The 12,494-nt window shown below is 42.9% G+C and overlaps 1 protein-coding gene across 2 annotated transcripts in view; it reads left to right on the top strand.

The window, feature by feature from the left end:
* Positions 1-622: 622 nt before the first annotated feature.
* The window catches only part of negr1 (neuronal growth regulator 1), a 124,107-nt gene continuing 112,235 nt past the window's right edge, over positions 623-12,494 (top strand). For both annotated transcript variants that reach the window (XM_029499551.1, XM_029499552.1), the window contains exon 1: positions 623-832. In XM_029499551.1, coding sequence (XP_029355411.1) covers positions 663-832 — 170 coding nt within the window. In that variant the 5' untranslated portion in view covers positions 623-662. The remainder of the gene's footprint in view (positions 833-12,494) is intronic.

The raw sequence follows: 12,494 nt of genomic DNA, 5'->3' as shown, positions 1-12,494 counted from the left end.
CGCATGGCAACAGGATCAGAGCCTGGGGGTTGTCTGCTTCTAGGTCTGCTCCCATTTTACATCGCGTTTCCTCACTAGATGGTGTGCAAGCCACTGGAGAGTACACTTCCTCGCACAGTAGTGGGCTATACATCCAGCACACGCACACGCACACGCACACACACACACAAAGAGAGAGAGAGAGACTCACTCACTCACTCACTCCTCTCTCCTCTCTCCCCCTCTCTCCTCTCTCTCTCTCTCTCTCCCCCTCTCTCTCTCTCTCTCTCACACACACACACTCACACACAGCAGACACACAACAAACCTGGGAAAGTACAACGGAGGACCGACCATTTCTTCACGGAGCTCCGAGGAGGGAAAGTGTTGGAAATTAAGCATCGTTCGCGTTCAGGTTTTTTTTTTTTTTTAAATCCTCCCCCCCTCCCCTCCATCATCAACTCGGTTGTTTGTGTTTTGTTTTTCTTGTTTTGTTTTGTTGCCCCCCCCCCTCTTCTTCCTCTTCTTCTTCTTGTTGGTTGTTGTATTTTTTTTTTCTTGCGTGCATCAAGAAGATTTTTTTTTTTTTCGGGAAAGAGGGACAACAAACCCGTGCCCCCCCCTCCCTCCCCCTCCTCCCTCCCTCTCTCTCTCTCTCTCTCCTCCTCGCCCCCCCAGCTGTGATGGACACAATGATTGCGGTGCAGGATGCGTGTGTCTCCGGTCAGTGGCTTACTGCGATCATTCTCAGCCTGTGCTGCTTTCTGCCGTCCTGTCTGCCCGCCGGACAAACTGTGGACTATTCCTCGGTGGAAAGTGTGGTCAGCAGGCAAGGCGACACGGCTCTACTGAGGTAAAACATGCCGACACAACTTCACTTTACCGACCCCCCCCCCACCCCCAAACCCCCAGCCTGCCTCCTGAAACAGCCCCCCCCCCACCCCCCCACCTCCTCCAGCAGCTTCAGGAGTTCTCCTGGAGCTCCTACACACAAAAACACTCATTGTTGATTTTATAAAGACATGTCTAGTTGTATTGTCAGCCAACAAACACACAATGGGGTCGTTTTCCCTCCATCCTGTGCTGGGGAGAAAAGGGGGGGGGCAGCGAGTGGGGGTGTTGGGGGTGAGGGGAGTGGGGGGGGGGGGTGAGTGCAGCGGCTGCTTTGCAGGACTCAGCTTGGCTGTTGGAGGCAAAGTTTTCATACCCCCAACCCCCCCACACGCACACGCACGCGCACACGACCACCCCCACTCCCCCCACAAATGCATAAAGGAAGGGGCACAACGTGTTCTTCATGGGTGTGTTTGCTTTGGAAGTCTGAGATGATCCCAACCACAGTGTGTCGCCTCATTCATTATGTCCTCTGTCAGCTGCATCAGGAGTTTAATATCATGTTTGGATTTATTTGTTTTAATAATTGTGCTGCTCTCAGTGCTCATCAGCTTTGTTTTGTTTTTTTGTTTGTTTGTTTGTTTGTTTATTTATTTATTTATTTTTTGGCGGGGGGGGGCTGAATGCACAATGTGATGTCGCAGTTTCAAAACCAGGCTGAACAGAGTCTGTATGTGTGGTCGCTGTTGATCAGCAGTCAGTGATAGAAATCTCTCCTCCTCCTCCTCTTCATCCTCCCTCTGTCACATAGGCTACGGTGCCAGCTGCACAGGTACCCCCCCCCCCCTCCCCGGGCATGGGCGTAGTTTGGGTACACACACAGCAATGATTCATTTCTGCATTATAATTAAAAACATCACCTAACCCCCCCCCCCCCACACACACACACACACACTCCCCATCATTGAGTTGAAATCAGCTAAGAGGATCTGACAGTAAGTTTTCTCACCGGCTGAAATCTTCTGGACGATTTCAGTAGTTTGTAAAAAATCCAGAAACTGCTTGAAAATGAAAAGAGAGAAGCAATGAAAAAGAAAAAGATGTGTAGTCTTTGGAGGGCTCTGATATTATCTTGTCTTACTGATATCAAATATCCGCTCTGATGGCTCTGAGGAAAGGCTGAGGGAGGGAGGGAGCAGGAGGATTGGGGCTTGGTGGTGATGGGGGGGCCTTCCCCATTTCAATATGAAATCTGTGGATGTTGACGCTAAGAGCGGGTGGGTGGGTGTGGACCTGAATACAGAGCAGCCGGCTGTCTAAAGTTCCTCCCAGTTCGTGGTGTCTGATTCTTGATTGTGAAGGAGCTGAACTGTTTCTATGACATCAGGTCATCAGTGGGGGGGGGTTAAATTGAGATGGTGCGTGGATGCAGCGGGGCTCATTACCTTGGTAACAGCAGAGAAGGCGTGGGTGTGGGGGTACTTGATTTTGCCACCATCCCTTCCCACCCTGAGGGCTGTCCTGTAAGGGGGGGTCTTAATTCCTTGGTGTCAGTATCTGGGTTGGCTGTGACCGCTGTTAGAAGCCTTTCCTGTATCCTGACGGTTTATTGGCCCCCATCAGATTATCTCAGTGCTATCAATCAGCTCAATAAAAAAGTGGCCTCCCACCCCCCCACCATGATGTGGCTCCACTCGACAGAAGCAGGTCATAGATGCCATCTAGAAAATCCAGGCGATGGATAGAGGAAACATATTGAAGATGCTTTCATGGCTTGTCTCTTAGAGTTAATTAATGGCCTATTGGGCAGTCGTTTTAACGGTTTGCTGCCTTTTTTTTCCACCGCAGGTGTCAAGTCATCACTTTTGCACCTGTTGACCCAACAGGGATTGTAAACCTCTTCAACTGCTCTTCTTGCCTCCCTGTTTTGCATCTAATTGCAAAACGCTGTCATCACCAAAGCGATGACAAAGGCCCGCTCTGTCTGCTTCCCTCTTTTCTGTTTTTTCTTTCTGTTTTTTCTTTTTTTTTCATTCATCTTGAGAGCCAGGCATCAAAGCATGAACCATTTCTTTTAGGAACTCAGTGCAGAAAACAGGGCCTGTTTGTTGGGCCTCTCTGTTGTCAAGACCCCTGACTGTTAGAGGGCAATTTTGTCCGTGCCCCAAGGTTGATTGCTGGCTAAAGAATGTGAGCGTTCTTGAGTACTGACAAACCCAGAAGCATGCAATTAGTCACCGCATTTGGATTATGGAGTAGATCCCCGAGAGGTGCTCCTGTGTTCATATATTAATTTCCCCCAACTCTTCTGTTGTTGCATTACTGCTGCCCTGATTCATGTAGGACGGTGGGTCCACGTCAATTAAACCATTTGAGCTTCTTGATGATGAGGAATGGTGCACACGTGTATCATCAACCTTTTAATGTCAGATTGATTACAGAAAAGCTCAGCCCTCTTTTCTTTTTCTTTTTTGGCCTCGGACAAAACAGAGGGCCGTTGTTTTTTAAATCAGCCTCGCTGCTGAATGAAAGCATCATTTAGTTTTAGTTTTTTTTTTTTTTTTTTTACATATTTTGGAAATCTGTGAGATTCCACTGGCAGTGCAGTGTTCAGAGGAGTCTCTCCTTTTCCTTTTTGTCTGGCTACAGGTTTCCCGTCATTTGGATTCAGTCGAGTAAACTTTGACTCTTCCCATAAATAACTCCTGTGGTCTTAAATTTAAGGGGAACGACCAGATGAAAAGACAGTTTCCCTGTGCTGTCAGGGAACACCGTATCACTGGCAGCCTCTTCCACATGGATAAGCAGCTGTGATCAACAGGAAAGAGCAAGTGTCAGTTAAGCATTGGCTGCCACCAGCAGCAGCAGTACTATTTTTCAAGTGCTTTTTATATATTTTCACCTCTGTGCTTTGTCCATCAGTTGCAGTTTCTCTTTTCTAATTGAAATATACAGACTATAGAATAAAGGCATCCTGACATTTTACATTCTACTTAGGCAGAAAACAGGAGCAGGGCTGTACACAGTAGGAATAAGACAACAGTCCCTGCTTATTTTTTTTATCTTATTTTATTTTTTGTTATTCCATTTGACAGCTGGCCCTCAGCCACAAAATAAGGTCCTCACCACAGGCTTTAGTCTCTGTAATGGTGCAAAATTGACCTGTCACTAGTTTGAAAGTCTGGTATTCGTATAAATCTAAAATCATTGCCTCATGTCAACGGCCCAGTTGATGAAAATCTCTTCTGGCTGTACATGAATTTACTGGAGCACTGTTTTCTAGCCTTATTTGGGACAAAAATGGTGCCATGTATCATCTGCCTCAACTGTGTCATTATTGTGGCTCTGAAAGGTCTTGACATTTACTATAAACACTTGTACCAGAGACAACATTGAGTTTAAATGGCTCGCAGGCCCCACCCGGGCGCAGACACTGGTGAGACAGAAAGGAGGGACATTAAACTCAACGGGACGCAATTTAAAGGAGTTGTTGGCTGTCTCCTTAGCAGAGACAATAACCACAGCTGAGTAGCACCCCCTCTACTTTCTGCATTTCAGCACTTTTTTTAATTAGGCTGTTAAAAAAAAAGAAAGTGTATGCAAGGCTACTTCGTCTCCAGCAGCTTGAAGTGGATATTTTGGGCTTTGAATGCATCACCTATCTGTCATACCTGCAGTTTCATGCACTCATTTAGGAAAAACCCTGGTTTACTTGACACACGTGAGGACACACCTGAGTCTGTCACTGTTAATTAGACGGCAAAGTCATCTTGTCCGTTTGCTGTGTCGCATGTTTAATGCGATCAGTGTTGCCGTCAGCACAATTGTTGCCCTTTTTCCCTGTCCTTATGCTCATGCGAAGGTCTCCACACCTCAGGAGCAGCTGAGAGCTCGGCACATCATTTGACCTCAATCTTTAGTGCGCGGATAGCTAAAAACAAACCCAAACATGGACTTGGGCTTGCCGTCGGGGAGGGGCTTCCAGCTGGAGCTATCCATGCTCAGATATCACCAACAGTGAAAAACATATACTGTCAGACGAATCTGACCTTTCCTTTGGAACGGCAGAAAGAAGGGGTGTTGCTCTTCCTGGGCTCCATCTCTGGTCGCCCAAGGGAGGCTGGCTATACTAAAGTATTAATCAGATTCATTATTCTGATATCCGTTTGTAATAGATGTGCTTTAATACAGATGGAAATCAGCCGACAAGGTGACACGCTGGGGCGACAATGGCTAAGAAGACTTTTTCACAGTGTCTGCCCACAGTTAACCTTCTGCACTGCCTTCCAGTTCAAACTCTGTGTTTCATGAATTATTTGAAATTGTCATTCAGCTTTTTACTGAAAGCAGCGTAATCTGTTTTAGATGGAAAATTTACCAAGTTTTACAGCCATTCATGAAAATAGGTGTTACACAAAGCAAGCCCATAGTCAATTTTACCACCAAGGCTTGTTGTAATAAACACTCGGCTGAAAGTGGTACTTATTTACCAGCCAATGACGAGGCCTGATCTGAGGTATATGTGTCTTTTTTAATCTGGAGTGTTGAGCAAAGCACATCCAACATAGAAGGCCACTACTCCACTGATAAATAAAATAGTCTTTGCAAATTAATAGTTTATCCTTTGTTAGCCATTCAGACACATATGTTAAAGGGCACTCATCCGTTTTTATAGCACATATAGAAAATGCTACTGTATATTAGAGTTTTTCTTTCATGCTTCCCACTGTCCATAATGAAGCACGCAGGATGCAGCCAAAGCTTTTTTCTTATCTAGCATGATTTACAGCCTTGTGTTGTATAACTGTGTTTCAGCACGCAGAATACAAGCCGAATTTGCAAACTGGAAAGCATTTCAAAGTGGATTCCATTTATGGTCATCATTTGTCAGGCAAATCAATTCATTGTAATTTCTAAAAATGGAGCATTTCTATTTCTAATAAATTTCAATTAGTGCTAAAGTGATTTAGTGCCCTGGTAAATTAAAGCCTAAATGGAAATGCTTTTTCAAGGTAAATCCTTCAAGGGGAATAGACGCAATGCTAGGTTTTACAGCATCTTTCTAATATTCTTATAATCACTACAATTATAGAGGATAGGGAAAATGATTTGGGGGATGGGGACATGGAGCTTTTAGGCCTTTTTGGCTGTGAGCATCCACATAATTGCAATAATTCTACAGGAAAATCACAGAGGAGTGTTTTTGTGCTGTGAGAAAGCTTTGAGCTTCAAAATTAAACTTGACAGACAGTGACTGGAGAGGCAATAATAGGTTATCGTTTGGGCAATTTTAAAGTGAAGTTACTTGAAACTGAATGTTTCAGAGGAACATGTCCTCTCTGATGGGAGACTTCTCCTTTTTTGCCTCACTGACACTTTTCCCGGGAAGTAGTTTACAATTTAAATTGAGCATTATGCTGTGCCCACAAAATGTATTTATTATCAGAGTATGAATACTTTTGTCGGGAGTTTTCGCACAGTGTTTAAGCTGACAATCAACACGTGTTGATTGTCAATTGGTTGTATCAGAAATAACACTGTAATGTGCATCTTTTTTCTTTTTGTGTAGGAGATTATGTGACAATTGCTGACAGCTTTTCGAGAGTACATTTTTCCTTACCAGCTTGTTTGTTGAAGAATGTAGAGCATTTTTCTGCTCCAAATCATATGCCAGCACTTCCACTCTTTCATCACACAGAGCTGGAGCGTTTCTTCAGAGCTCCTTCAATTAAAATCCTCAATCAATCTGTCAGCATCCCCTTGTGTGTTTCTTGATAATTAATTGTGCTTCTTTGACAACATTTGCGGTGGTGAACGTTATCTGTGCCTCCTCGGCTGAGGAGTTATATACCAGCCGAGTTTTGGTATGCCTCTCATGTCAGCAGGTTATAGACAAAAGTTGCTGACATCAGAGTTTGAAGCCTGAGTGATGGTGAATCTCGGAAACATAGTGCAGGCAGAGGGCCGATTTAGGTTGCTTGGTATGCTGAGCATAGAAAACACCTGAAACCTTAGAAAGCGCCTGCCGTAGGTAAAACTGGACGTCCCTGAATTCAGCTTTTCATGGACAGGGACTATACAGATAATTATACAGATGATAACCAATGTTTGTAATTGATATGCATTTGTTGCAACTCAAGGTCTGAAAAAGGATTTCATGTTGAGTATAATACAAAACAGCTCTACAGAATCCATCCTTCAAATGACCATTTTAAAGTTATCTCCAAAAAACCAACCAGCTTTTGGTCTGAAACGATTTACTCATCTGTTTCTGGATATTATTCACAATGAGTTTTAGTGGCTTTAGTGAGACTGAATCATCATCTGGGGTGTGATATTCCCCCATGTGGCTGAAGCCATTATCTTCAATGCAACATCTTCCTGTGTCAGCTGGAGTTGGGGCTGGAGGGACTGCAGGTAAACACTAGTTCGATCCTATGGGAATAATAAATCAGGAGTGTTGGCACACAGTTATCTTAGCGATGCCCTTCAGTGAATAAAAACCATCTAGTGGGATTTCAGCTCTTGGAAAGGGTATTTTTCTTGTCCTGTAATGAAATTCAACATTAGTGTTATGTCTTGGGTTTACACAAGTAGATCTTTGTATGAGGTGAAGCATTAAATTCATTCAAGGAAACTATGATTCTGGATTGAAGAACACCAAAGCGGGCTTACACTGCTGCCTGTCTGCCGTGTATTGAATGTTACCTCACTTCCCTCTGGAAAAGGAAATGACATTTTCACTGTTTTCAATCATCAATCAAAGAAATTCTGCAAATTAAAGAAAAGCAGTTTTGACTGTAACCTTTATTTTATCTCACTCATATATTCACAGTGACTTTTCACTGAACTCCAGCAGCGAAAGGAGGCCCACGTTGTCAGAAGTCATTTGGTTCTTCGTTGGCATAGCTAAAGAATTTTAATTGCAGTCGCTCTAAGCAGGCTGGGGGTTTTGTGTTTCTTTTTTTTTTTCTGTATCCTTCTCCCTCTCTCTGTCATCTGCATCTGCATAATGAGTGTGTGGATTTCAGACTGCTGTAAATGTTTGTTGGAGCCAAGTAATTGGAGAGTCTGCATTGGTAATTATTAGTAAATGGAGAAAGAAGCAGTGGAGCAAATCAATATCACTGAGAGGAATGCCACGTTTTTGTTTCCAGGGGCGTCAGGAGTTAAGTAACAGATGTGACATCCAGCACAGTGATGGGTAAAAAGCCTTTTGTCAGAGCAGTTCATTAAAATTCTCCAAAGTAACACACTGTAAATGTATTTGTGACACTGGTTCATTAAAAGTTATGCACTGTAAACGCAGATCTAATATTGGCCAGGGCAGATGAAATAGTGAAGCATATTTTACTGACAATCTTTTCAATTAATTTTGTGGGCGATGAAAGGCAGCTGTGACAAATGCCCCTATTTGACACTTAATGTTTAATTGACATTCTATTAACTCTTTGCTATTTTTCACAGATGGCAAGAACGGGTTGTCGCTCTGGTGTAATTTAATTAAACAAGACTAAATCTGGTGTTGTTCAAATGGGATTTAAAACAGTAGCCTCAGCTCTTGACCTATTATGGGAAAGTTAGTGTCCCCACACGCCATCCTATAATGGCGTGTTTAGTAGTATTGGGCCTGATTTAACTAGTGAATATGAAAGGTCTCGTGAAAATAGAAAGATAATTTTAAATTTTGCTGACAAGACAGAACAAAAATGGCAAAAACCTCAAAAACAAACAAACCAAAAAAGGATATAATGGAACCTTAGAGGGAAAACTTTGACACTGACGGCGCCTCAATCTGTGCTAATGTGAAACTGTGAAATAATCAACTCATCTGTGAGACTGCCACTCATTAGGAATCTAATTTTAGACTTGCTCTTCATAATGGGACCTTCTTGGCTTTCTTCATACTCCTCCGCCTCCATCCGACTCTCGCTTTCTCTCTCTCTCTCTGTCTATTCGCCGTATCTCTGCAGCTATCTCTCTCTCTACATCTGTCTGCTCCTTAATTGCATCTAAAGGTAAGCAACCAAGACAAATGTAGTTGTGATCAGCTACTACCTTGTAATGGATGAGCTGTCTGGCATTCTGGGCAAACACTCCACGGTTCGGTCTGTCTGGAGTGTTCGTGGTGTTGATATGCTTCTATCCGTCTGATATTCAGCTGTCAATCAAATATATTAAAACAAATCATGGACTGTGTAATGAAAACAATAAACCACAACTGAGGGCTCATATCAGCTGTTGAATGATCAGTTATACCACTTTTTTTTTTCGGTGCCCTCCTCACACGACCACAATGGCACTCCAACGATCAGATTCGATGATTGACCAGGCCGATAATCTTGTCAGGCAGCTCCAAATATAATGATAACCCCATTAATGATGAGATTTTCCTTTTCCAATGAATATTCGGTCTCGCTGTCACCGCGCGTTTCCACAGAATCAGCCAGCCGAGAGGTAAATTTAACACTTTTTACTCCCATTTGAATTGAAATCGAGGTTTTCATTAAGTGTATTTTCTGCCTTGAGTGAGGTTTCGTCAAGCCATTCATGGCGCTCACGGTGAGGAGGCGTTGCGGCTTACATCATAAGTCACGGTCTGACTGATCAACATATAGTAAGACACATGGCTTTGTTTGCTCAAATCGCTGTGTGCACAAACTGTCATTCAAGGCTGAATAGGCTCTCAACTGCTGCTAACGAACATGCTGCTAATTTGGAAGATGTTGAAGCAGAGGACGGTTCGTATTTCTCCCAGGAAATATTTTTACTCTCTCTTTTCCAGCCATCAAAGTAAAATTGAAGCTATAAAGAGCGTCACGGAATTAACCCCTCAGCCTCTCTGCAGTCAGGTGTGGCTTTGCTTCTTCTTATTTAGAACCCGGTCCTGAGAGCTACAGAAGGAAACGTACATGCAGGTAATGCTGTGTATGTAGTTACCAAGCCTCTGTCATGTTTACAATGCCTGCTAATTGTTGGGTTTAATACTCAAGATACAGTTTGACACGCAGTCAGGTGCACTTCCCTGACACAGTCGGAGTTTCGCAGCACATTCTGCTGTCTCTAAAACAGTCTGCAGTGGAAGTGTTTGGGCCATGCCTTTCTGCCACAAAACTCAATCTAGGCGCCGTCTTTGATTCCAACACAATGCCCCCGCTGGCTTCCTCTCTGCGCCGCCTGAGTGCTTCTTTCATTTCAAAATATTCACTCTCGTTTTTTGCTACTGCAGTTGCTAATGGGTAATGTTCTCAGTGCCTGCAGAGGATAATCCCGTCATCTTTGTTTTCATGGCCACCTCAGAGCCTTTTAGCAAGTTCAAAAGAAAAGCTAAAATAAAAAATTGTGGCGCAGGCTGGTCCTCACTGTTGTGTTCGGTATTTGCCCATCACGGCCAGGCCTGCTGTGGGAGCGTGTGGTGTGTTGAATTTAGAGTAAACACAAACCCTACCCTGGTATGTATTGATCCCCTAAAGGGAATATCTGAGCCAGATGTTTTATTATGTTGTGTTAATGTTGATGCCGATGTTCCATAACTCTAAATGCAAGGCTGGGATGCAGTTCTAGAAACCAGAGTGTGCAGTTGCACTCCAGGAAATTACTGCTTTCGCACCGAATTTTGACATTTCTCTCATCAGATGTGCTGACATGTAAAACAGCCTGCTGAAAAATGGCCATCTTTTCCCGTGACAGGCCGCTGTGGCCATTTAGAGATGATTAAGTTTATGGTCTCCCTGGCAGCCTCTGATTTTACAGATTTCCTCTTTTACTCTTCTGTATTGGTTCTGGCTTTTCTCTCCTGGGAACAAACTGATTCATTTTCAGAGAGCTACGATGGTGGATCTGATTGTGAGATTGAGATTGATTGACTGCCAGAGAAAAGAAACTTGTGTGATGGTCTGCAGGTCAGCATAAGAATGAAACTCCACAATCAGAAGTGTTTACACTGAAGCAGGAAGTGCCCTCATTTTCTGCTCGAGAAAAAAGCAAAACCAAACAAAAACCTAACTTTATATTCTCCTGCATTGACTCAACCTGGACACAAGAAAAATTAACATGTAAACTATCAGGAAACATGAACAATGCAATGATGTCTAAAAATGGAAATTTATTTAAATACGGTTGGCTAATACAAGCTACAAAACACGAACATAATGAGTTTGTGTTGGGGATGCACATTATGTATTAATAAGTCCCATAAATAAAGAATATATGAGAAGAAGCCTTATTAATTTCTACTAAAAATAACCCCACTTAACCATCACACTAATCAACTTCATCAAATAAATGATATATTGCCCCACTTCCACCTATATGTGACCTATGGTGACTGGAGTAGGAACCATTTTACAGTTTAAAGGACGTTTTAGCCAGAAAGCGATAATTAAAGCTGTAATTCTACAGCAAACTGATGTAAGCTGTTCACTCCTTTATATTTTTTGTTTATTATAATAGGTAATTATCCAGACCTCATTAGCCAGAGCTCCGGTGAAAATTAATAACTGTACAGGATGTGGGAGTTGTGAATTTGTACGATAAGAGAAGGACCGACTTTATTATATTCACTGACCCCAGAATGAGGGAGCTCCTCTTTCTGACAGGTGACTTCAAATTCGCCTGAGGGGAATTGTTTTAGTACAGAAACAGCTTTAGTTGGGACATATCTTTAAAAAAAAAAAAAAAGCTGTGTTTTATAGTCCAAAATATGAATGGACAGTGTGTTGAGAGTCGGACAGCAGAAAGATAACAAGTCAGTTCATTTAGTTTGAAGAAATCTCTCCTTTTACAATACGTGGAGATTCGTCCCAATTCAAAGATACGTCACAGTCAGTGCAACCGCTCTGTCCCATTTCCCTTTTCTAACCCTTCGTGTGCAGCCGACAAATGTGTCCTCCTTTTCCTGGGAAACAAATGGTGGATCCGTGGCAGTTGAATACATCCCAAGATATGAAATACAGCAGCAATAAAACACAGACAGAGAGGCTAAATGTTCAACTTTTAAATCTAAGGAATAAATGCTCAAACTGACTGAAGCGAAGATCCTCCATAGACCAGACTGTCTCATTTGAATTTGGCCTTTGTGGCGAATGAAGAGCCATGACTTCTTAGACGTTTTTCCTCCATTGAATCAGTCTGGGCAGCAACAAAGGAAAACCTTGTGTAGTTCAATATGCATTGATTTAAAAGCAAAGGAGAGCTGCTTATGGAAATGGTCATTTGTGGCAGACATTTTAAAAAATGTACATCAATACAGCGCTACTACTTATACAAGGAGCCAGCATGCAGCCCTGGAATGGAAACAAGGTTTAATTTCGCCCTGAGCTCCTGAAACTTGACACAAGCTTCAAGTAGACAGAATGTGTTTGTTCGCTGCAGGAACTATTTATTTACATGCTGCGTCACATTCTGTTTTCCAGCTGCCCCAACAATTGACAAATAGAGTGAAGGCTTTGACAGAAATATCACATTTATTGGGCTGCAGTGTTAAAACACCTCCAGCTCACTGACACAGCTTCCTGCTGGTCTGTCGCGTTGCACGTGAGCATCGATTCAATCTGGAAAACACTCATTTACATCCAAAAATCAGTTCTGGATGCTTCTTCCCAGAGTACTGATTTCACCGTTCTACCTGACAGCATGGAAACCTTTCCAGTGACTAAATGTTCAGAGGACTTCATATGAAC

This window comes from Echeneis naucrates, chromosome 4 (genome assembly GCF_900963305.1).
Source record: "Echeneis naucrates chromosome 4, fEcheNa1.1, whole genome shotgun sequence".
Lineage (NCBI taxonomy): Eukaryota > Metazoa > Chordata > Actinopteri > Carangiformes > Echeneidae > Echeneis > Echeneis naucrates.
Note: the sequence above shows the minus strand (reverse complement) of the source record. Positions and strands in the feature narration are given on the sequence as shown.